We start from the raw sequence: 23766 nt of genomic DNA on the forward strand, positions 1-23766 counted from the left end.
CTGGAGAGGGGTGTCCAGGGGGTGGCTGGGGGGGGTAATAAATGTGCAAGGAGCTCTATTCCTACAAGGGCGCGGGGGGGGGGCTGCCCCTGGGAAATAGCCAGAGAGACAAGAAGCTGCAGCCGGGTCTGAGGACCTGAATTATTAGCTGGAGGGCGCTGCCCTGAAATCCCGGTCTGGAGAAGGATCTTTTATTTCCCTCAATGAGGATCTAGCTGTGGATGCTGGGGGAGGGGGGCAGCTCCTGGGACCTTGCTGAGGACTATTAGTTGGGCAAGTGTCAGAGGATCCTATATGGACTGCTGCTGTGGGGTCCTAGATATTCCTCCAGGAAAAGCCGCTATTAGAAGTAATGGAGGACAAACTTCTCACTAATCTTCTATGATCGGTTTGGGGTCCCCGAGCCCCCGATCCCCCCGATCCCCCCGCCTCATAAAGTCCTTCAACCATGAATGGAGAACAGACACCCCCTAGACTGAGCCTGAATTGTCACTGTGCCTCCGTACTACTCTGGGACTCCCGGGTATATTCTCAGCACCCCCTTCGGGGGTGGGGACTGCACTGGAGTACCACCCCTGAGGTGCCTAGGAGGATCCACCTTTTGTCATAAAATCAAAATGCAACAAGGAGTGAATGAATCAGAAGAACAGAGTGACCAATCAGGAGACGGGGTCCCTTCCTCTGCAGTCAGTGGAGGATCATGGGAGGCACCACTCTCTGAATTTCTGGATCTTCGATGTCTTCCAGAATATAGATTCAGGCCAATCAAAAAAAAAAATGACATTGATTTGTAGATCCCAATACTCACCATCTTCTTCTGCTCCAGATCCTTCAGTTTTGTCCGACAATCTTGTGATCTGAGTGCGCTAAGCACAGGCTGGAGGGAAAGCAGAGACTTTTATTTCGTTTGAATCGTTCGTAAACCGATAGACGCCTGTACTGTGCAATGAATGGCTATGAATGATCACTGTGATTGGCCACAGCTATAGCATGATGGTACAGGTCTGCTGTGATTGGCTCTGTACCATGTGATTACTGTCACCAATCACAGAGATAACAATAGTATACAATGAATGGCTATGGTACAACGATCTGTGTTCTGCTGTGTCCAGCTATACTATTGTTATCTCTGTGATTGGTGACAGTAATCACATGGTACAGAGCCAATCACAATAATAATAGTATACAATGAATGGCTATGAATGAAAGCCGTTGTGTACATTTGACATGTGATCACTGTGATTAGTCACAGCGATCACATGATATCAGGGCCAGCCTGGTACAACAATCTGTGTTCTGCTGAGTCCAGTGGAAATGGAGGGTCTCAGATTGCACTCTCAGGCTGCATAGCCTGTTTGCTGCGCATGATGTGTGCAAATGGGAGGAGTTCATTTGACATCCACCCAGGATAACAGAGGGCCCGCCCAGCCGTATTATTACAATAGACCAGGTGGGAACCGGTTATGGTGGGAACCAGGGAAGGAACCAAGGAAGGGAGGAACCAGGGAAGGAACCAGGGAAGGGAGGAACCAGGGAAGGGAGGAACCAAGGAAGGAACCAGGGAAAGGAGGAACCAGGGAAAGGAGGAACCAGGGAAGGAACCAAGGAAGGGAGGAACCAGGGAAGGAACCAGGGAAAGGAGGAACTAGGGAAGGAACCAGGGAAGGGAGGAACCAGGGAAAGGAGGAACCAGGGAAAGGAGGAACCAGGGAAGGGAGGAACTAGGGAAGGAACCAGGGAAGGGAGGAACCAGAGAAGGAACCAGGGAAGGAAGGAACCAGGGAACAGAGGAAGGGACCAGGGAATGAAGGAACCAGGGAAGGGAAGAACCAGGGAAGGGAGGAACCAGGGAAGGGAGGAACCAGGGAAGGGAGGAACCAGGGAAGGGAGGAACCAGGGAAGGGAGGAACCAGGGAAGGGAGGAACCAGGGAAAGGAGGAACCAGGGAAAGGAGGAACCAGGGAAGGGAGGAACCAGGGAAGGGAGGAACCAGGGAAAGGAGGAACCAGGGAAGGGAGGAACCAGGGAAAGGAGGAACCAGGGAAGGGAGGAACCAGGGAAGGGAGGAACCAGGGAAGGGAGGAACCAGGGAAGGGAGGAACCAGGGAAGGAACCAGGGAAGGGAGGAACCAGGGAAGGAACCAGGGAAGGGAGGAACCAGGGAAGGAACCAGGGAAGGGAGGAACTAGGGAAGGAAGGAAGGGACCAGGGAAAGGAGGAACCAGGGAAGGAAGGAACCAGGGAATGGAGGAAGGGACCAGGGAATGAAGGAACCAGGGAAGGGAGGAACCAGGGATGGAACCAGGGAAGGGAGGAACCAGGGAAGGGAGGAACCAGGGAAGGGAGGAACCAGGGAAGGAAGGAACCAGGGAAGGAAGGAACCAGAGAAGGAAGGAAGGAACCATGGAAGGAAGGAACCAGAGAAGGAAGGAAGGAACCAGAGAAGGAAGGAAGGAACCAGAGAAGAAAGGAAGGAACCAGGGAAGGGAGGAACCAGGGAAGGGAGGAACCAGGGAAGGAAGGAACCAGGGAAGGAAGGAACCAGGGAAGGAACCAAGGAAGGGAGGAACCAGGGAAGGGAGGAACCAGGGAAGGGACCAGGGAAGCCACAAGTAGAAGCAGATTAATCTTCAGCTATAAATGTCCTGAGAGCCTGCTGTCTGTATGGAATCGTGTGAGGGGGGTGTGGGGGGTCACTCACCAGTGTGGGGGCCCCTTGGTAGAGAGGCAGCTGGAAAGCCCCCAGATGACAGTAGCTCTTGTAGAAGACCCTCATAGCTGTCCACGCCTGGGACCCCGCTCTGAATTCCTGCTCTTCCATTGCTGACCCCTCCCGTCCGGCCTGTGCGGTGCTGAGCCCACCTACCTCCTGGGATCGGATCTCATGCAGGTGGATGATGAGGGTCAGGTATTTGTGGAATATTCTTCGGGTGAAAGTCTTTAGGAGAAACAATATCATGTGACAGAGTCAGCGAAGAGTCGAGAGTTTGCGGCAGGGGCGCGGTGACATTTACTAAAACACTTTCATAATCACGGAACAAAAAACACGTTCTTCAAACCATTCGCCTAAAAATGCCTCTTTGCTGTTCTTTACCCGTCACCTGTAGACGGCCGATCTGCCAAACAAGACTGCAAGCACCCAACGACCCCGGAAATCACGCGAATTACGTCACTTCCGGGGTCACAGACGTCATTCCGCGCCCAGGGTAGCCAAGGATGCAGCTGTTCAAGCGCTAGCTGTGCTTACATAGCGGCATTGGAGGGCGCTGTATTAGAGAAGAATATTGTCTGACACCCACCTTGAATCCGTCCCGCCAGACTGGACAGTTCTGACTACTGTCTAATTCAATGTCCTGCACAGGGACGGCGTGGTCATACTTCATCCACGGATCTCCATAGTACAGTGCAGCCGGAGGGTTGAAGCAGATATGAGCCACCGAGAACCCGGACCAGGGAAGGTTCTGAGCCGAGTCCACTGAAACCTGCAGATTACCGAACATACAGCACATGGATGTGTGGTGTCTACAGAGGATCCCCAACATTACATCCAATTATTGGAAGGAATCGGGATTGCACATAAATCCACCTCCACGTATCCACTGAAATCATTCGTATAAAAAGTTTTTATACCAAAAATTTGCTTGAAGTCGATCTTCAATTTCATCTCATACAATATCAAAGTTACAGCCCACCAACCTGACATCAACTGGATACCACCTAATCCACCAACCTACCGTGGAATATTTAGTAGCCAAGAAATGTCACGGATGGATTTATTGCCCAGATGGCCACCTATCACGGGACCACGCTTGGAGTCACTGAGCTCCTGAGAGCGACCCATTCTTTCACCAATGTTTGTAGAAGCCGTCTGCATGCCTAGGGGCTTGATTGTATACACCTGTGTCCATGGAGGGGATTGGAGCACCTGAATCACATGATATGGAGGGGATTGGAACATCTGAAGCACGTGATACGGAGGGGATTGGGACACCTGAATCACGTGATACGGAGGGGATTGGAACACCTGAATCACATGATTGGGAGGGGATTGGAACACCTGAATCACATGATATGGAGGGGATTGGAACACCTGAATCACATGATACGGAGGGGATTGGAGCACCTGAATCACATGATTGGGAGGGGATTGGAACACCTGAATTACATGATATGGAGGGGATTGGAACACCTGAATCACATGATTGGGAGGGGATGGGAACACCTGAATCACATGATTGGGAGGGGATGGGAACACCTGAATCACATGATATGGAGGGGATTGGAACACCTGAATCACATGATATGGAGGGGATTGGAACACCTGAATCACATGATATGGAGGGGATTGGAACACCTGAATCACATGATTTGGAAGGGATTGGAGCACCTGAATCACATGATACAGAGGGGATTGGAGCACCTGAATCACATGATTGGGAGGGGATTGGAACACCTGAATTACATGATATGGAGGGGATTGGAACACCTGAATCACATGATTGGGAGGGGATGGGAACACCTGAATCACATGATTCGGAGGGGATGGGAACACCTGAATCACATGATATGGAGGGGATTGGAACACCTGAATTACATGATAGGGAGGAGATTGGGACACCTGAATCACATGATAGGGAGGGGATTGGAACATCTGAATCACATGATAGGGAGGGGATTGGAACACCTGAATCACATGATATGGAGGGGATTGGAACACCTGAATCACATGATATGGAGGGGATTGGAACATCTGAATCACATGATAGGGAGGGGATTGGAACATCTGAATCACATGATATGGAGGGGATTGAAACAGCTGAATCACATGATATGGAGGGGATTGGAACACCTGAATCACATGATATGGAGGGGATTGGGACACCTGAATCACATGATATGGAGGGGATTGGAACACCTGAATCACATGATAGGGAGGGGATTGGGACACCTGAATCACATGATATGGAGGGGATTGGGACACCTGAATCACATGATATGGAGGGGATTGGGACACCTGAATCACATGATATGGAGGGGATTGGAACACCTGAATCACATGATATGGAGGGGATTGGGACACCTGAATCACATGATATGGAGGGGATTGGGACACCTGAATCACATGATATGGAGGGGATTGGAACATCTGAATCACATGATATGGAGGGGATTGGAACACCTGAATCACATGATATGGAGGGCGGGGCCAATACTACTGGCAATACAGTGTATATAAGAATGAATTTCTTGCTGTCTGTAAAACTGATTATATATATAGAGATCGGAAGGTGAGCTAAATCTAAGAAATACTTTAGTGATATCATATCATACGAGGCGAAACTGAACCTTTTAGAATAAAAACACTTTGGACGGTTTTAGTGGACGGTTCTGGTGGACGGTTCTGGTGGACGGTTTTAGTGGACGGTTTTGGTGGACGGTTCTGGTGGACGGTTTTAGTGGACGGTTTTAGTGGACGGTTCTGGTGGACGGTTTTGGTGGATGGTTTTAGTGGACGGTTTTAGTGGACGGTTCTTGTGGACGGTTTTGGTGGACGGTTCTGGTGGACGGTTCTAGTGGACGGTTTTAGTGGACGGTTTTGGTGGACGGTTTTGGTGGACGGTTTTGGTGGACGGTTTTGGTGGACGGTTCTGGTGGACGGTTTTGGTGGACGGTTTTGGTGGACGGTTTTAGTGGACGGTTTTAGTGGATGACTTTAGTGGACGGTTTTAGTGGACGGTTTTGGTGGACGGTTTTAGTGGACGGTTTTGGTGGATGGTTCTGGTGGACGGTTTTAGTGGACGGTTCTGGTGGACGGTTCTAGTGGACGGTTTTAGTGGACGGTTTTAGTGGACGGTTTTAGTGGATGGTTTTGGTGGACGCTTTTGGTGGACGGTTTTAGTGGACGGTTTTGGTGGACGGTTCTGGTGGACGGTTTTGGTGGATGGTTTTAGTGGACGGTTCTGGTGGACGGTTTTAGTGGACGGTTCTTGTGGACGGTTTTGGTGGACGGTTCTGGTGGACGGTTCTAGTGGACGGTTTTAGTGGACGGTTTTGGTGGACGGTTTTGGTGGACGGTTCTGGTGGACGGTTTTAGTGGACGACTTTAGTGGACGGTTTTAGTGGACGGTTTTGGTGGACGGTTTTAGTGGACGGTTTTGGTGGACGGTTCTGGTGGACGGTTTTAGTGGACGGTTTTAGTGGACGGTTTTGGTGGACGCTTTTGGTGGACGGTTTTAGTGGACGGTTCTGGTGGACGGTTCTGGTGGACGGTTTTGGTGGACGGTTTTGGTGGACGGTTCTGGTGGACGGTTCTAGTGGACGGTTTTAGTGGACGGTTTTGGTGGACGCTTTTAGTGGACGGTTCTGGTGGACGGTTTTGGTGGACGGTTTTGGTGGACGGTTCTGGTGGACGGTTTTAGTGGACGGTTTTGGTGGACGCTTTTAGTGGACGGTTCTGGTGGACGGTTTTGGTGGACGGTTTTGGTGGACGGTTCTGGTGGACGGTTTTGGTGGACGGTTTTGGTGGACGGTTTTGGTGGACGGTTTTAGTGGACGGTTCTGGTGGACGGTTCTGGTGGACGGTTTTGGTGGACGGTTCTGGTGGACGGTTTTGGTGGACGGTTTTGGTGGACGGTTTTAGTGGACGGTTCTGGTGGACGGTTCTAGTGGACGGTTTTAGTGGATGGTTCTAGTGGACGACTTTAGTGGACGGTTTCTGTGGACGACTTTAGTGGACGGTTTTAGTGGATGGTGGTAGCTTTATATACAGCTCCTTACAAGTCGTCATTCCTTTTGATAATTCGATGTTGAACCCTTCTGTACCGTATGATCCTCACCGGGAAGGCCACGCCCCCCACTCACCGATATTCCTGACGAGACGAGATATGGGGACACGCAGCACAGCTGGAATGGTCGAGCTGCCGAATCTTTCATCCTCTCATTGAAGGTTCTCTGGACCCAATCAGAGAGCTTCTGGTCCGGCATCATCTCCTGTCCAAAGCCGCCAGCCAATGGAGGAATGACCTCTCTCACCCGGACCAATGACCTGCACAGGGGAGGAGTCAGAAAAAACTTCTGGTGACTGGACAGCCCCTTCATTATACACTTCACACCCCAATGAGGGCGGAGACACCAAAACCTACAACAAGGACATCTCATTACTGGAAGTCCTGAAAGATGTCACAAGTTGGGCGCTAAAACTCTCTCTACTGGGGACTATGGAGGGAACCTCGTGGGACCGCTCTCTCTATTGGGGACTATGGAGGGAACCTCGTGGGACCGCTCTCTCTATTAGGACTATGGAGGGAACCTCGTGGGACCGCTCTCTCTATTAGGGACTATGGAGGGAACCTCGTGGGACCGCTCTCTCTATTGGGGACTATGGAGGGAACCTCGTGGGACCGCTCTCTCTATTGGGGACTATGGAGGGAACCTCGTGGGACCGCTCTCTCTACTGGGGACTATGGAGGGAACCTCGTGGGACCGCTCTCTCTACTGGGGACTATGGAGGGAACCTCGTGGGACCGCTCTCTCTATTAGGACTATGGAGGGAACCTCGTGGGACCGCTCTCTCTATTAGGGACTATGGAGGGAACCTCGTGGGACCGCTCTCTCTATTGGGGACTATGGAGGGAACCTCGTGGGACCGCTCTCTCTATTAGGACTATGGAGGGAACCTCGTGGGACCGCTCTCTCTATTAGGACTATGGAGGGAACCTCGTGGGACCGCTCTCTCTATTAGGGACTATGGAGGGAACCTCGTGGGACCGCTCTCTCTACTGGGGACTATGGAGGGAACCTCGTGGGACCGCTCTCTCTACTGGGGACTATGGAGGGAACCTCGTGGGACCGCTCTCTCTATTGGGGACTATGGAGGGAACCTCGTGGGACCGCTCTCTCTATTGGGGACTATGGAGGGAACCTCGTGGGACCGCTCTCTCTATTGGGGACTATGGAGGGAACCTCGTGGGACCGCTCTCTCTATTGGGGACTATGGAGGGAACCTCGTGGGACCGCTCTCTCTATTAGGGACTATGGAGGGAACCTCGTGGGACCGCTCTCTCTATTAGGGACTATGGAGGGAACCTCGTGGGACCGCTCTCTCTATTAGGACTATGGAGGGAACCTCGTGGGACCGCTCTCTCTATTAGGACTATGGAGGGAACCTCGTGGGACCGCTCTGTCTATTAAGGACTATGGAGGGAACCTCGTGGGACCGCTCTCTCTATTGGGGACTATGGAGGGAACCTCGTGGGACCGCTCTCTCTATTAGGGACTATGGAGGGAACCTCGTGGGACCGCTCTCTCTATTGGGGACTATGGAGGGAACCTCGTGGGACCGCTCTCTCTATTGGGGACTATGGAGGGAACCTCGTGGGACCGCTCTCGCTATTGGGGACTATGGAGGGAACCTCGTGGGACCGCTCTCTCTATTAGGACTATGGAGGGAACCTCGTGGGACCGCTCTCTCTATTAGGGACTATGGAGGGAACCTCGTGGGACCGCTCTCTTTATTAGGGACTATGGAGGGAACCTCGTGGGACCGCTCTCTCTATTAGGGACTATGGAGGGAACCTCGTGGGACCGCTCTCTCTATTAGGACTATGGAGGGAACCTCGTGGGACCGCTCTCTCTATTAGGACTATGGAGGGAACCTCGTGGGACCGCTCTCTCTATTAGGACTATGGAGGGAACCTCGTGGGACCGCTCTCTCTATTGGGGACTATGGAGGGAACCTCGTGGGACCGCTCTCTCTATTAGGACTATGGAGGGAACCTTGTGGGACCGCTCTCTCTATTAGGACTATGGAGGGAACCTCGTGGGACCGCTCTCTCTATTGGGGACTATGGAGGGAACCTCGTGGGACCGCTCTCTCTATTAGGACTATGGAGGGAACCTCGTGGGACCGCTCTCTCTATTGGGGACTATGGAGGGAACCTCGTGGGACCGCTCTCTCTATTTGGACTATGGAGGGAACCTCGTGGGACCGCTCTCTCTATAAGGGACTATGGAGGGAACCTCGTGGGACCGCTCTCTCTATTGGGGACTATGGAGGGAACCTCGTGGGACCGCTCTCTCTATTGGGGACTATGGAGGGAACCTCGTGGGACCGTTCTCTCTATTGGGGACTATGGAGGGAACCTCGTGGGACCGCTCTCTCTATTGGGGACTATGGAGGGAACCTCGCGGGACCGCTCTCTCTATTAGGACTATGGAGGGAACCTCGTGGGACCGCTCTCTCTATTGGGGACTATGGAGGGAACCTCGTGGGACCGCTCTCTCTATTAGGACTATGGAGGGAACCTCGTGGGACCGCTCTCTCTATTAGGGACTATGGAGGGAACCTCGTGGGACCGCTCTCTCTATTAGGAACTATGGAGGGAACCTCGTGGGACCGCTCTCTCTATTAGGACTATGGAGGGAACCTCGTTGGACCGCTCTCTCTATTAGGACTATGGAGGGAACCTCGTTGGACCGCTCTCTCTATTAGGGACTATGGAGGGAACCTCGTGGGACCGCTCTCTCTATTAGGGACTATGGAGGGAACCTCGTGGGACCGCTCTCTCTATTTGGACTATGGAGGGAACCTTGTGGGACCGCTCTCTCTATTAGGACTATGGAGGGAACCTCGTGGGACCTCTCTCTCTATTAGGACTATGGAGGGAACCTCGTGGGACCGCTCTCTCTATTAGGGAAATATGACTTTTAGGTAGAGTGGCCCTTTAAATCCGTTTTTAAAGGGGGAGTTCCGATGGGATTTACTGGTTCTGTGGTCAGATGATTTGATTGGAGTCCTTTGCCCCAAGTTGGGTAAGTTGTCAGGGATGAGCAATAAAAGGAACGTCGGGGGACAGAGAGCCGCCATTGATGGTCGTATGACCACCGATATTCCATCCCACAGTCCTGGATGAGGCTGTGAAATATTGGGTGGACCAGCTGGAGACTTCAGCACACAGAGCAGCGGAATATTTACCGCGAGGCAAACAAGGCATTTCCTGGGGCAGCAATTGTCGGGGGGGGGGGTAGTGGTGCCCCGGGGGGGGGATAGTGGTGCCCCGGGGGGGGGGATAGTGGTGCCCCGGGGGGGGATAGTGGTGCCCCGGGGGGAGTAGTGGTACCCCCTGCTGTTAAAAGACACTGGCTTCCCTAACAAGCTCATCTGTGCTCCCGACTCTCCTGCAGGTTCCCCGCTCCTGCCCCCCCCCCCCCCCCGCACTCCAGGCTGATTCCCCTGTCCCCAGCAGGAGCAAGCCATGCCCCCAGATGGAGTTGAGGAGGACCCGGTTGGCCCCGGTTGGATCTGGTTGGACCTGGTTGGATCTGATTGGACCCGGTTGGCCCTGGTTGGACCCGGTTGGATCTGATTGGACCCGGTTGGCCCTGGTTGGACCCGGTTGGCCCCGGTTGGATCTGATTGGACCCGGTTGGCCCAGCCATCACACCCTCCATGCCGTAGTAGTACCCTCTGCCCCATCCTCTCCCTCCAGAGCCGCTCCTCAGCCACAGACAGCACTCAATGCAAATACAAGAGATCCCTCAGTGGGCGGGGTTGTTGGTGGGCAATGGTGGAAGAGGGTGGTGGTTGTGGGGGGAAAGGGGGGGGGCTTTCAGAGTGGTGGGGGTGGGGGGGGTTGTTGAAGGCGCCCAGTTTTAGTGTTGCCTTGGACAGCACAAGTCCATAAATACACCGCTGACCCCGAGTAGGCCACACCCCCTTGGTGCTCCGCTGTACGCCATTTTGACCATAGATCCACCGGAAGTCTCGGAAGGAGCGTGGCTCACAGCGTGGTACATGGGGAGTCACCCTGAGGGGCCTGCACACCCCAATTGGTGAGAGTGCCCATGTGGAAGAATGTGAAGCGGAAATCCCAGTGCTGCAAGGGACACCTACCACCCACCTCTCTCCATCGTTCTGCATCCAGATCAGGGGGCTCCAGACTTCTACACAAAGGGCCACTTTACCGGCTTTCAGACTCTAGGAGGGCCGGGCTGTGGCCATTGGGAGTAGAAATTGTCTGGCTTCATTGGGTGCAAACAATGCATCTTTGGCAGGAGGGGAGGAATATTTTTGGTGTAAGTTGGAAATAGTGCTCCATCATTGGTGTCAGTGGGAGGAATAGTGCCCCATCGTTGGTGTCAGTGGGAGGAATAGTGCCCCATCGTTGGTGTCAGTGGGAGGAATAGTGCCCCATCATTGGTGTCAGTGGGAGGAATAGTGCCCCGTCATTGGTGTCAGTGAGAGGAATAGCGCCCCATCATTGGTGTCAGTGGGAGGAATAGTGTCTCATCGTTGGTGTCAGTGGGAGGAATAGTGCCCCATCGTTGGTGTCAGTGGGAGGAATAGTGTCTCATCGTTGGTGTCAGTGGGAGGAATAGTGCCCATCATTGGTGTCAGTGGGAGGAATAGTGCCCATCATTGGTGTCAGTGGGGGGGAATAGTGACCCATCGTTGGTGTCAGTGGGAGGAATAGCGCCCCATCGTTGGTGTCAGTGGGAGGAATAGCGCCCCATCGTTGGTGTCAGTGGGAGGAATAGCGCCCCATCGTTGGTGTCAGTGGGAGGAATAGCGCCCCATCGTTGGTGTCAGTGGGAGGAATAGCGCCCCATCGTTGGTGTCAGTGGGAGGAATAGCGCCCCATCGTTGGTGTCAGTGGGAGGAATAGCGCCCCATCGTTGGTGTCAGTGGGAGGAATAGCGCCCCATCGTTGGTGTCAGTGGGAGGAATAGCGCCCCATCGTTGGTGTCAGTGGGAGGAATAGCGCCCCATCGTTGGTGTCAGTGGGAGGAATAGCGCCCCATCGTTGGTGTCAGTGGGAGGAATAGCGTCCCATCGTTGGTGTCAGTGGGAGGAATAGTGTCTCATCGTTGGTGTCAGTGGGAGGAATAGTGCCCCATCATTGGTGTCAGTGGGAGGAATAGTGTCCCATCATTGGTGTCAGTGGGATGAATTGTGCCCCATCATTGGTGTCAGTGGGAGGAATAGTGCCCCATCATTGGTGTCAGTGGGAGGAATAGTGCCCATCATTGGTGTCAGTGGGGGGGAATAGTGACCCATCGTTGGTGTCAGTGGGGGGAATAGTGCCCCATCATTGGTGTCAGTGGGAGGAATAGCGCCCCATCATTGGTGTCAGTGGGAGGAATAGCGCCCCATCATTGGTGTCAGTGGGAGGAATAGCGCCCCATCATTGGTGTCAGTGGGAGGAATAGCGCCCCATCATTGGTGTCAGTGGGAGGAATAGCGCCCCATCATTGGTGTCAGTGGGAGGAATAGCGCCCCATCATTGGTGTCAGTGGGAGGAATAGCGTCCCATCATTGGTGTCAGTGGGAGGAATAGCGTCCCATCATTGGTGTCAGTGGGAGGAATAGCGCCCCATCATTGGTGTCAGTGGGAGGAATAGCATCCCATCATTGGTGTCAGTGGGAGGAATAGCGCCCCATCATTGGTGTCAGTGGGAGGAATAGTGCCCCATCATTGGTGTCAGTGGGAGGAATAGTGCCCCATCATTGGTATCAGTGGGAGGAATAGCGCCCCATCATTGGTGTCAGTGGGAGGAATAGCGTCCCATCATTGGTGTCAGTGGGAGGAATAGCGTCCCATCATTGGTGTCAGTGGGAGGAATAGCGCCCCATCATTGGTGTCAGTGGGAGGAATAGCGCCCCATCATTGGTGTCAGTGGGGGGAATAGTGCCCCATCATTGGTGTCAGTGGGAGGAATAGCGCCCCATCATTGGTGTCAGTGGGAGGAATAGCGCCCCATCATTGGTGTCAGTGGGAGGAATAGCGCCCCATCATTGGTGTCAGTGGGAGGAATAGCGCCCCATCATTGGTGTCAGTGGGAGGAATAGTGTCCCATCATTGGTGTCAGTGGGAGGAATAGTGTCCCCTCATTGGTGTCAGTGGGGGGTAATAGTGTCCCATCATTGGTGTCAGTGGGATGAATTGTGCCCCATCATTGGTGTCAGTGGGAGGAATAGCGTCCCATCATTGGTGTCAGTGGGAGGAATAGCGCCCCATCATTGGTGTCAGTGGGAGGAATAGCGCCCCATCATTGGTGTCAGTGGGAGGAATAGCGTCCCATCATTGGTGTCAGTGGGAGGAATAGCGTCCCATCATTGGTGTCAGTGGGAGGAATAGCGCCCCATCATTGGTGTCAGTGGGAGGAATAGCGCCCCATCATTGGTGTCAGTGGGAGGAATAGCGCCCCATCATTGGTGTCAGTGGGAGGAATAGCGTCCCATCATTGGTGTCAGTGGGAGGAATAGCGCCCCATCATTGGTGTCAGTGGGAGGAATAGCGCCCCATCATTGGTGTCAGTGGGAGGAATAGCGTCCCATCATTGGTGTCAGTGGGAGGAATAGCGCCCCATCATTGGTGTCAGTGGGAGGAATAGTGCCCCATCATTGGTATCAGTGGGAGGAATAGCGTCCCATCATTGGTGTCAGTGGGAGGAATAGCGCCCCATCATTGGTGTCAGTGGGAGGAATAGTGCCCATCATTGGTGTCAGTGGGAGGAATAGTGCCCATCATTGGTGTCAGTGGGGGGAATAGTGTCCCATCATTGGTGTCAGTGGGAGGAATAGCGCCCCATCATTGGTGTCAGTGGGAGGAATAGCGCCCCATCATTGGTGTCAGTGGGAGGAATAGCGCCCCATCATTGGTGTCAGTGGGAGGAATAGTGCCCCATCATTGGTGTCAGTGGGAGGAGTAGTGCCCCAAAGGCCAGCTAAGGGCCGGTTCGGTGACTTCTGGTGTAGATAACAATCGAGTCTTCTGATTATTACTCTCCTCTTACCGGCTGGCCATGGCTCTGTAGAGGCGGAGCTCCCCCGGGGAAGGCTGGGCCGTGTCTGAGTAATACGCCCCCTGTGAATATTCGGGGTGCTCCTCGATGGCTGCGGGGTCCTCTGCGTGACGCGGGACGTTCCCTCTCCGGATCCGGATCAGTAACGTGGAACACGGAACAATTCTGGGAAGAGGAGAGAGGAGACAGGAATGAAGTCTCTTGTGATTGGTCATTGTGCTTCCCGGGCGAATCCCAACATGTAAGTGTTCCTATGAAAAGGTTTCTGAGGGTCCTGCGTGACGCCCGGCCAGACCGGAGCTTAGAGGCCGTCATGTGAAGACGTTGGGTCTCGGCAGACATTCCTCCGTCGGAGCTCTGCGGGTGACACCGTCCCTGCACCCTAATCCTTACTATTACCTCCTGACACCCTAATCCTTACTATTACCTCCTGACTCTTCCCTGCCAAATACAAACCCTTCCCTGGGAGCAGAGGATCAACTATACCAGACCGGCCAATCCCTCTGGAAGCTGGAAATCACTGAAGTAGACACAGCTACTACCCTGCTACTACACCGCTAATACCCTACTGCTCCACCCCTACTACCCTGCTACTACACCGCTACTCCACCCCTACTACCCTGCTACTACACCGCTACTACACCGCTACTTCACCCCTACTACACCGCTACTACACCGCTACTACACCCCTACTACACCGCTACTTCACCCCTACTACACCGCTACTGCACCCCTACTTCCCTGCTACTACACCCCTACTACCCTGCTACTACACCGCTAATACCCTACTGCTCCACCCCTACTACCCTGCTACTACACCGCTACTCCACCCCTACTACCCTGCTACTACACCCCTACTACACCGCTACTTCACCCCTACTACACCGCTACTGCACCCCTACTTCCCTGCTACTACACCCCTACTACCCTGCTAATACACCGCTAATACCCTACTGCTCCACCCCTACTACCCTGCTACTACTCTGCTAATACCCTGCTACTACACCCCCTACTCCACCCCTACTACCCTGCTACTACACCCCTACTACCCTGCTACTACACCGCTACTCCACCCCTACTACACCGCTACTACACCGCTACTGCACCCCTACTACCCTGCTACTACACCCCTACTACCCTGCTACTACACTGCTACTCCACCCCTACTACACCGCTACTGCACCCCTTCTACACCGCTACTCCACCCCTACTACCCTGCTACTACACCGCTACTACACCCCTACTACACCCCTACTACCCTGCTACTACACCGCTACTCCACCCCTACTACACCTCTACTACACCGTTACTACACCCCTACTACCCTGCTACTACACCCCTACTACACCGTTACTACACCCCTACTACCCTGCTACTACACCCCTACTACCACACCCCTACTACTACACCGCTACTCCATCCCTACTACACCGCTACTGCACCCCTTCTACACCGCTACTCCACCCCTACTACACCCCTACTACTACACCGCTACTACACCCCTACTACACCCCTACTACTACACCGCTACTCCACCCCTACTACACCCCTACTACCCTGCTACTACACCGTTACTACACCCCTACTACCCTGCTACTACACCCCTACTACTACACCGCTACTACACCCCTACTACACCCCTACTACTACACCGCTACTACACCCCTACTACACCCCTACTACTACACCGCTACTCCACCCCTACTACACCCCTACTACCCTGCTACTACACCGTTACTACACCCCTACTACCCTGCTACTACACCCCTACTACCACACCCCTACTACTACACCGCTACTCCATCCCTACTACACCCCTACTACCCTGCTACTACACCGCTACTACACCCCTTATCACCCTACTACTACTCTGCTACTACACCCCCTACTACACCACTACTACACCCCCTACTACCCTGCTACTACACCCCTACTACACCACTACTACACCTCCTACTACCCTACCACTACACCCCCTACTACACCACTACTATACCCCCTACTACACCACTACTACACCCCTGCTACTACACCCCTACTACCCTGCTACTACACCCCTACTACACAGCTACTACCCTGCTACTACACTACTACTACTCTACTAATACACTGCTACTACACCGCTACTACACCCCCTACTACACCCCCTACTTCACCCCTACTACAAAGCTACTACACTACTACTACACCACAAATACCCCCTACTACCCTGCTGCTACACCACTACTACACCGATACTCCAATGCCCCCCAATATCTCCCCTGCAGGGCGGCGGTCCGGCTGCGTTCTGTACAGGAGGTGGTTCTCGCGGTAAAAGAGCCACTCAGACAGAGCTTTGGATTTTCTGAATGAATGCAAAGTGTGACATCACAGACCCGCCTCTCCGCCTCGTCCAATCAGAGAACCGCCTGTTCCCATTTCTTCCTCTTACTTCCAGTCTGCCGACCCATCGAACGTTCCACCGATTCCTAACCCACGCTCCGGGATTCTGCTGGCCGGGAATTGGGGCCCCTCAGTAGTGTCCGGGGCTGGGCTGATATCTGCGTATGCTCACCTCCCGGAGGACGCCAGCGACACCACAGAGAAGGGGCGATCGGTGGGGGGGGGCGTGTGATAGATGCGGATTTGGTGACCCCCTTCGTTCAAAGAAACCTGAAAAATGAAGAATATAATCGGGGACAGCTCAACGATCGAACGTATCAGCATCAAGATGGGGCCCCTAACTGTCACCTTGTCCTTCTAGGGTGGGGTGATGGTGTCATTCCATTGGTGGGGTGATGGTGTCTCTCCATTGGTGAGGTGATGGTGTCCCTCCATTGGTGGGGTGATGGTGTCCCTCCATTGGTGGGGTGATGGTGTCCCTCCATTGGAGGGGTGATGGTGTCCCTCCATTGGAGGGGTGATGGTGTCCCTCCATTGGAGGGGTGATGGTGTCCCTCCATTGGTGGGGTGATGGTGTCCCTCCATTGGAGGGGTGATGGTGTCCCTCCATTGGAGGGGTGATGGTGTCCCTCCATTGGTGGGGTGATGGTGTCCCTCCATTGGAGGGGTGATGGTGTCCCTCCATTGGAGGGGTGATGGTGTCCCTCCATTGGAGGGGTGATGGTGTCCCTCCATTGGTGGGGTGATGGTGTCCCTCCATTGGTGGGGTGATGGTGTCCCTCCATTGGAGGGGTGATGGTGTCATTCCATTCGTGGGGTGATGGTGTCCCTCCATTGGAGGGGTGATGGTGTCCCTCCATTGGTAGGGTGATGGTGTCACTCCATTGATACTCACCTTGCCAGCCCTCCCCCATCCTCCACTGCAGCCGGCAACAATCCCCGTTACTTCTCACCTGCCCCTCTCCACCCCTGAGGAGCCCCGTCCTTGGTCCTCAGCCCACCTGTCCACCTCCCTCTATTCTGGCCCCAAACCCCCCCCCCACCCTCATTACAGGTAATACTCCCCACAGGTACTGAGCTCTCGGCCCATCCCCCTCATACCCCCATTACAGGTAATACACCCCACAGGTACTGACCTCCCGGCCCATTTCCCATCCATTGTAATCTTCACCGGTACACATGCCATCTCTTTCTCATTTGTTACATCCAGACCCCTGACAACAGAACGCCATACAACCCCCCGGGACAGACAGACAGACAGACAGAACCACCATGGAGTCACCGCCAGGCGCAGGGGCGGAGATGACATCACACGGAGGAGGACCTACCACCAAGGGTCATGGCTACGCATTTCGGAGAACTCAACATGGCTTTAGAAAGGAGCTGGAGCGCTCTGAAACACGTAGCCACGCCCCATGACCATAGGTCCTCCTCCCGCATGACATCACTTCTGCCCCTGCGCCCAATGTGCGTTCCATGGTGGTTTTGTGACTTCCTGGTCCAGTTCTAAGGGGTTCCATGACTTCCTGGTCTGGTTCTAAGGGGTTCCATGGCTTCCTGGTCCAGTTCTAAGGGGTTCCATGACTTCCTGGTCTGGTTCTAAGGGGTTCCATGACTTCCTGGTCTGGTTCTAAGGGGTTCCATGGCTTCCTGGTCCGGTTCTAAGGGGTTCCATGACTTCCTGGTCCGGTTCTAAGGGGTTCCATGACTTCCTGGTCCGGTTCTGAGGCATTCTACTACACAGCTGAGGGCAGAAGGAGAGATCCACCATAGAAGCTTCCACCGGCAGGCCACCCCTCATTGGGACATGGAGGTATGAAGAGCGCATTCCGTGTCCATTTATGTGTGTTGCCAATTGTCTTTTACATTCATGGAGTACTTGTTTATGCTGCACTTAGTTGGCGCCCCCTGTTGTCTGTGCTGGTATTACAGAGATCATTCCTGTCTCCTGGTGGAGCTGTGAATATATAGACGTACTTATGGACTTTAGAATGGACTCTTAAAATGTTTCATTATCCTGCCATGGATACATTGTGACACCCAGCTCATCCATCCCCTCTTAGTGCCATTTTTTTGAACCTCACTGAGCTTTGTTACCCTTGTTGCCCCCTAAAAAAGAGCGTAACCTGCATGTATTTCTGCTCCGTATACCACAGATGGGGGTACTGTCACCTTGGTAGGGTTATGTTTTGCACAATGCTTTGTACAAATAAAGTTGCACAGAAACAAAAATCCCTGGTGATCCCGCCATGGAGGTCCTTGTTCAGGCACTTCCTGTTGTAGGGTGACAACGCTCTGTCCCTGTCTACCAATTGTTCTCCCGCGTTGTCATGGGTGGGTAGGCGACCTCACCTGGACTCCACTGGAATCTGATGATGGCGCTCTCTGCGTTCCAGATTCCACAAAGAGATTAAGAGCTGCCCAGCCAATCAGAGCCAACTTCCGGCTGAACCTGTCCAAGGTATAAACCTGCCGACCAAAGGAGACCGGGAATTAGCAACAGGCAGAAAAACTGAACATTGGATCAAATGCTTCCCATCATCCTTTCCTGGCGCCAATCCCTGGCAGAGTACTACCACAAGTGCGCCATGTTGGCGAGGAAATAAAAATGGTAATACGATGGGAAATAGACAATGAAATATTGAATTTGAAGGAAGAGTTCTTCGTGATTTGCAGGATTTCCACAAAGCGTAAAAAATTCCCATCCCCTGGTGAAGTTGCCTCTGTACACAGGTGCAAGTGACACCCCATTGCCTCACACCCAATTGTTCAACTATGAAAACTAGACACACGTGACTCATCTTGCTACAAATTTAAATTTGGCTGGAATTTTCATTATTCAGAGATTCGGATGTATCCAAATTTTCAAGTCACCATGGGAACAAATTTCAACAAATTTGAAAAAAATTTAAATGAAACTAGTTATTTGAACTTGAAAATGAAATCAAATTGTGAAATGAATTCAAATTGGAAAATAAATTTGAATAAAAAAACTAACTTGAATTTAAAAGTTAAATCAAATTGGAAAATGAATTCAACTTGAAAAATAAATTTGAATCAAAAAACTAACTTGAATTTGAAAATGAATTTGAAAATGAAATCAAATTGGAAAATGAATTCAAATTGGAAAATAAATTTGAATCAAAAAACAAACTTGAATATGAAAAAGAATTTGAAAATGAAATCAAATTGGAAAATAAATTTGAATCAAAAAACGAACTTGAATTTGAAAATGAAATCAAATTGGAAAATAAAGTTGAATCAAAAAACGAACTAGAATTTGAAAATGAATTTGAAAATGAAATCAAATTGGAAAATAAAGTTGAATCAAAAAACGAACTAGAATTTGAAAATGAATTTGAAAATGAAATCAAATTGGAAAATGAATTCAATTTGAAAAATTATTTGAATCAAAAAACGAACTTGAATTTGAAAATGAATTTGAATTTGAAAATTAAATCAAATTGGAATATGAAATCAAATTGGAAAATAAATTTGAATCAAAAAACGAACTAGAATTTGAAAATGAATTTGAATTCATTTTCCAATTTGATTTCATTTTCAAATTCATTTTCAAATTCTAGTTCGTTTTTTGATTCAAATTTATTTTCCAATTTGAATTCATTTTCCAATTTGATTTCATTTTCAAATTGGAAAATAAATTTGAATCAAAAAACAAACTTGAATATGAAAATGAGTTTGAAAATGAAATCAAATTGGAAAATAAATTTGAATCAAAAAACGAACTAGAATTTGAAAATGAATTTGAAAATGAAATCAAATTGGAAAATGAATTCAAATTGGAAAATAAATTTGAATCAAAAAACGAACTAGAATTTGAAAATGAATTTGATAATGAAATCAAACTGGAAAATGAATTTGAATCAAAAAACGAACTTGAATTTGAAAATGAATTTGAATTTGAAAATGAAATCAAATTGGAAAATGAATTCAATTTGAAAAATTAATTTGAATCAAAAAATGAACTTGAATTTAAAAATGAATTTGAATTCAAAATGGAAACATATTGCAATAAATAAAGTAAGGTATAAAAGTGAAATAAGATGATGATTCCTACATAGGCTGCTTTATACAACAGAATAAAATAGAAAAAAACAGAATAGAATAGAAAGTACAGGAATAGAATGGAATTTAAAATAATACAATAGAAAAAAAATAGAATAGAACAGAAAGAATATAACCATTTTCCAAATTCAAAATTTAAATTTTAAATCGATTTGAAAATAACAAATTTTACAAAACAAATCCGAATATACGGAACAAATTCCAAAAACGAATCTTTATAACATAATGAATATGATGGAACAAAACTATTAACTTAACGAAGAAATCTGAAATGTAACAATTTGTTCATCGTACACATATTATAAATGATGTCTCGCAGGAGGTGGAGCGAGGGATAGATATTCCCTAAATGAAAGGACTCGGCTCTCAAGGAGGAAGTTGCACCAGTTTCCAGGACAGACTTGTCTGCACTCAGAATAGAATCGCGGAGATGGAATATTCCTTCCCTGACATAATATGTATCATTTCCTTCATTCCTGGTGAGATGGGAGAGTTCTGCACTCACCTTCAGTAGCAGGGTGGAGGTGGCTGGAATGTCGGGGGAGTTGATCTGTACGGAATAATTGTAGATTGGATGGAAAATGTCGCTGTTCAGATCTATCCCGGTACTAATGTCTGGTCCAATCCTGAAAGACAACGAACATGGCAGCCAATCAGAGTTCAGCCTGCTGAGGTCAAACCAATACAGGGGGGGGGGGGGGGGGGGAATGTGAATTTTTGTTGCAGTCATGTATTTATTTCTAGAAATGCTGAAAATGGTTCCTGAAGTATACAAAGCAGGATTTTATTCCCTTCATAACACGGACATTTTTTTTCAGCACTGCGCTACTTTAACTGGTAATTGCGCGGCTGTGCAACACTGTATCCAAATTACATTTCTAGCATTTTATAGAACTTTCTTTGGATGTATTTGTTCATCGCTGTTTATTTTTATTATATGAAATGAAAAAAACTATACGATACAATTTATTCCTGAAAATCGATTAATCCTGACGACGGCCCATTTCTTCCCCCCCCCCCAAATGTCAGGACGGTACAAATCCCCCCAAATGTCAGGACGGTACAAATCCCCCCCAAATGTCAGGACGGTACAAATCCCCCCAAATGTCAGGACGGTACAAATCCCCCCCAAATGTCAGGACGGTACAAATCCCCCCCAAATGTCAGGACGGTACAAATCCCCCCCAAATGTCAGGACGGTACAAATCCCCCCAAATGTCAGGACGGTGCAAATCCCCCCAAATGTCAGGACGGTACAAATCCCCCCAAATGTCAGGACGGTACAAATCCCCCCCAAATGTCAGGACGGTACAAATCCCCCCCAAATGTCAGGACGGTACAAATCCCCCCAAATGTCAGGACGGTACAAATCCCCCCCAAATGTCAGGACGGTACAAATCCCCCCCAAATGTCAGGACGGTACAAATCCCCCCAAATGTCAGGACGGTACAAATCCCCCCCAAATGTCAGGACGGTACAAATCCCCCCAAATGTCAGGACGGTACAAATCCCCCCCAAATGTCAGGACGGTACAAATCCCCCCCAAATGTCAGGACGGTACAAATCCCCCCCAAATGTCAGGACGGTACAAATCCCCCCAAATGACCCCTTTCTGGAAAGTAGACAGTCTGAGGTATTTAGTAAGAGGAGAGTTGTATTTTGTTGTCACAATTTTTTGGAAAATGAAGAAATTTAATTTTTTTTTTTTAATTTTCCATCCTGCCCCCAGCGCAGTGCAGCGCCGTCACATGACTGGTGTGGAGGAGATCAGGGACACAGACTGCTGACAGCATGCAAAGAAAAAAAAGGAATTTTTTTTTTCAATTTTTTTCCTACATCCTGTGACAAGAGCGGTGCAGGGTTACCATAGTGACACTGCACCACTGCGGGAGGTGATCGGGGATCGGGGATCGGGATTTCTTTTAGGCAGCGATGATCACTGTTATAAGCAACCATTTCTATGACAGGCCTCCATTCATTCCAAATTGTGATAGCTGTGATTGGCCACAGTTATCAGGGTACAGGTGTGCTGTGATTTGCCACAGTTATCAGGGTACAGGTGTGCTGTGATTGGCCACAGTTATCATGGTACAGGTGTGCTGTGATTGGCCACAGTTATCAGGGTACAGGTGTGCTGTGATTGGCCACAGTTATCAGGGTACAGGTGTGCTGTGATTGGCCACAGTTATCAGGGTACAGGTGTGCTGTGATTGGCCACAGTTATCAGGGTACAGGTGTGCTGTGATTGGCCACAGTTATCATGGTACAGGTGTGCTGTGATTGGCCACAGTTATCAGGGTACAGGTGTGCTGTGATTGGCCACAGTTATCATGGTACAGGTGTGCTGTGATTGGACACAGTTATCATGGTACAGGTGTGCTGTGATTGGCCACAGTTATCAGGGTACAGGTGTGCTGTGATTGGCCACAGTTATCATGGTACAGGTGTGCTGTGATTGGCCACAGTTATCAGGGTACAGGTGTGCTGTGATTGGCCACAGTTATCAGGGTACAGGTGTGCTGTGATTGGCCCTGTCTGTACCATGTGATCACTATGACCAATCATAGAGATCACAATAGTACACAATGAATGGCTACGAAAAAAAGCCATTCATTGTGTGCATATGATGTGATTGGTCACAGTGATCACATAACTCCAGGGCTGGCCCGGTACAATGAGCTGTATGTGGGGCATGAGCCATGTGACTGGGAGGACGTCATCTGACTGGGAGGATGTCATGTGACCGGGAGGACGTCATCTGACTGGGAGGATGTCATGTGACCGGGAGGACGTCATGTGACGTCCACCAGGAATCGCAGTTCTCCCACTCGGCGGTCTCTTTACTACAGGCCAGGCAGGAGGTAGTTCCAGTCTTACTTCTGACCCCAATGGGGACATTTTCCCTCACTTCCTGTTTCTGTGACACCTGTACAAGGAACTAGGTGGGCAGTGGTCACTGGGACAGGAATACCAGATAAATCCCAAATCCTGAGCCATCCATCCATCCATCCATCCATCATGCATACATGTGGACTTACTGATCGTAGTTTTTGTCAAATATTCTCCCGGTGACACGGGTGAGAGTGGCGGCATCTGGCAGGAAACGAGCGCCATCGATGAACACGGTGACACCATCTGTAGAGGCGTACGGATCCACCATGGGTTTCCTCCGGGAACGGGGGATGTAGGAACCCTACGAAGAATCACCGGATTATTCTCCTATTATAGATCCGAGGACGGAGCGGAGACACGGAGACTCACCTCCGGAGCCGAGGCCTTATCTATGACCGAGGATTCCGCGGGGGAGGGGCAATCCGGGCGTGTCTTGCTGAACACACAAAGCCGCACCCTGGCGTTCCCGTATCCCTCGAATATCTCATCGTACTTCGCAGGGTGCTGAGCAGGAAAATGCAGCAAGTTATAGAGATTTGTCATTGATTTCAGAATATATTCCCATCTGGCTCCCCATCATTGGTGTCAGTGGGAGGAATAGTG

General features: G+C 50.7%; 1 protein-coding gene across 1 annotated transcript in view; it reads right to left on the minus strand.

The window, feature by feature from the left end:
• The window catches only part of LOC149440517 (uncharacterized), a 40256-nt gene that overhangs the window by 13294 nt on the left and 3196 nt on the right, over positions 1–23766 (minus strand). The window contains exons 3-12 of the mRNA XM_089658504.1: positions 23533–23667; positions 23310–23464; positions 20777–20897; positions 18538–18654; positions 16358–16455; positions 13795–13968; positions 6862–7045; positions 3300–3482; positions 2702–2938; positions 809–877 (exon numbers count right to left, since the gene is read on the minus strand). Of these exons, the coding sequence (XP_089514630.1) occupies positions 809–877; positions 2702–2938; positions 3300–3482; positions 6862–7045; positions 13795–13968; positions 16358–16455; positions 18538–18654; positions 20777–20897; positions 23310–23464; positions 23533–23667 (1473 nt within the window). The remainder of the gene's footprint in view (positions 1–808; positions 878–2701; positions 2939–3299; positions 3483–6861; positions 7046–13794; positions 13969–16357; positions 16456–18537; positions 18655–20776; positions 20898–23309; positions 23465–23532; positions 23668–23766) is intronic.

The sequence above is a fragment of the Staurois parvus genome, unplaced genomic scaffold, assembly GCF_062004578.1.
Source record: "Staurois parvus isolate SC_StPar_1 unplaced genomic scaffold, SC_StPar_1.0 ptg001078l, whole genome shotgun sequence".
Lineage (NCBI taxonomy): Eukaryota > Metazoa > Chordata > Amphibia > Anura > Ranidae > Staurois > Staurois parvus.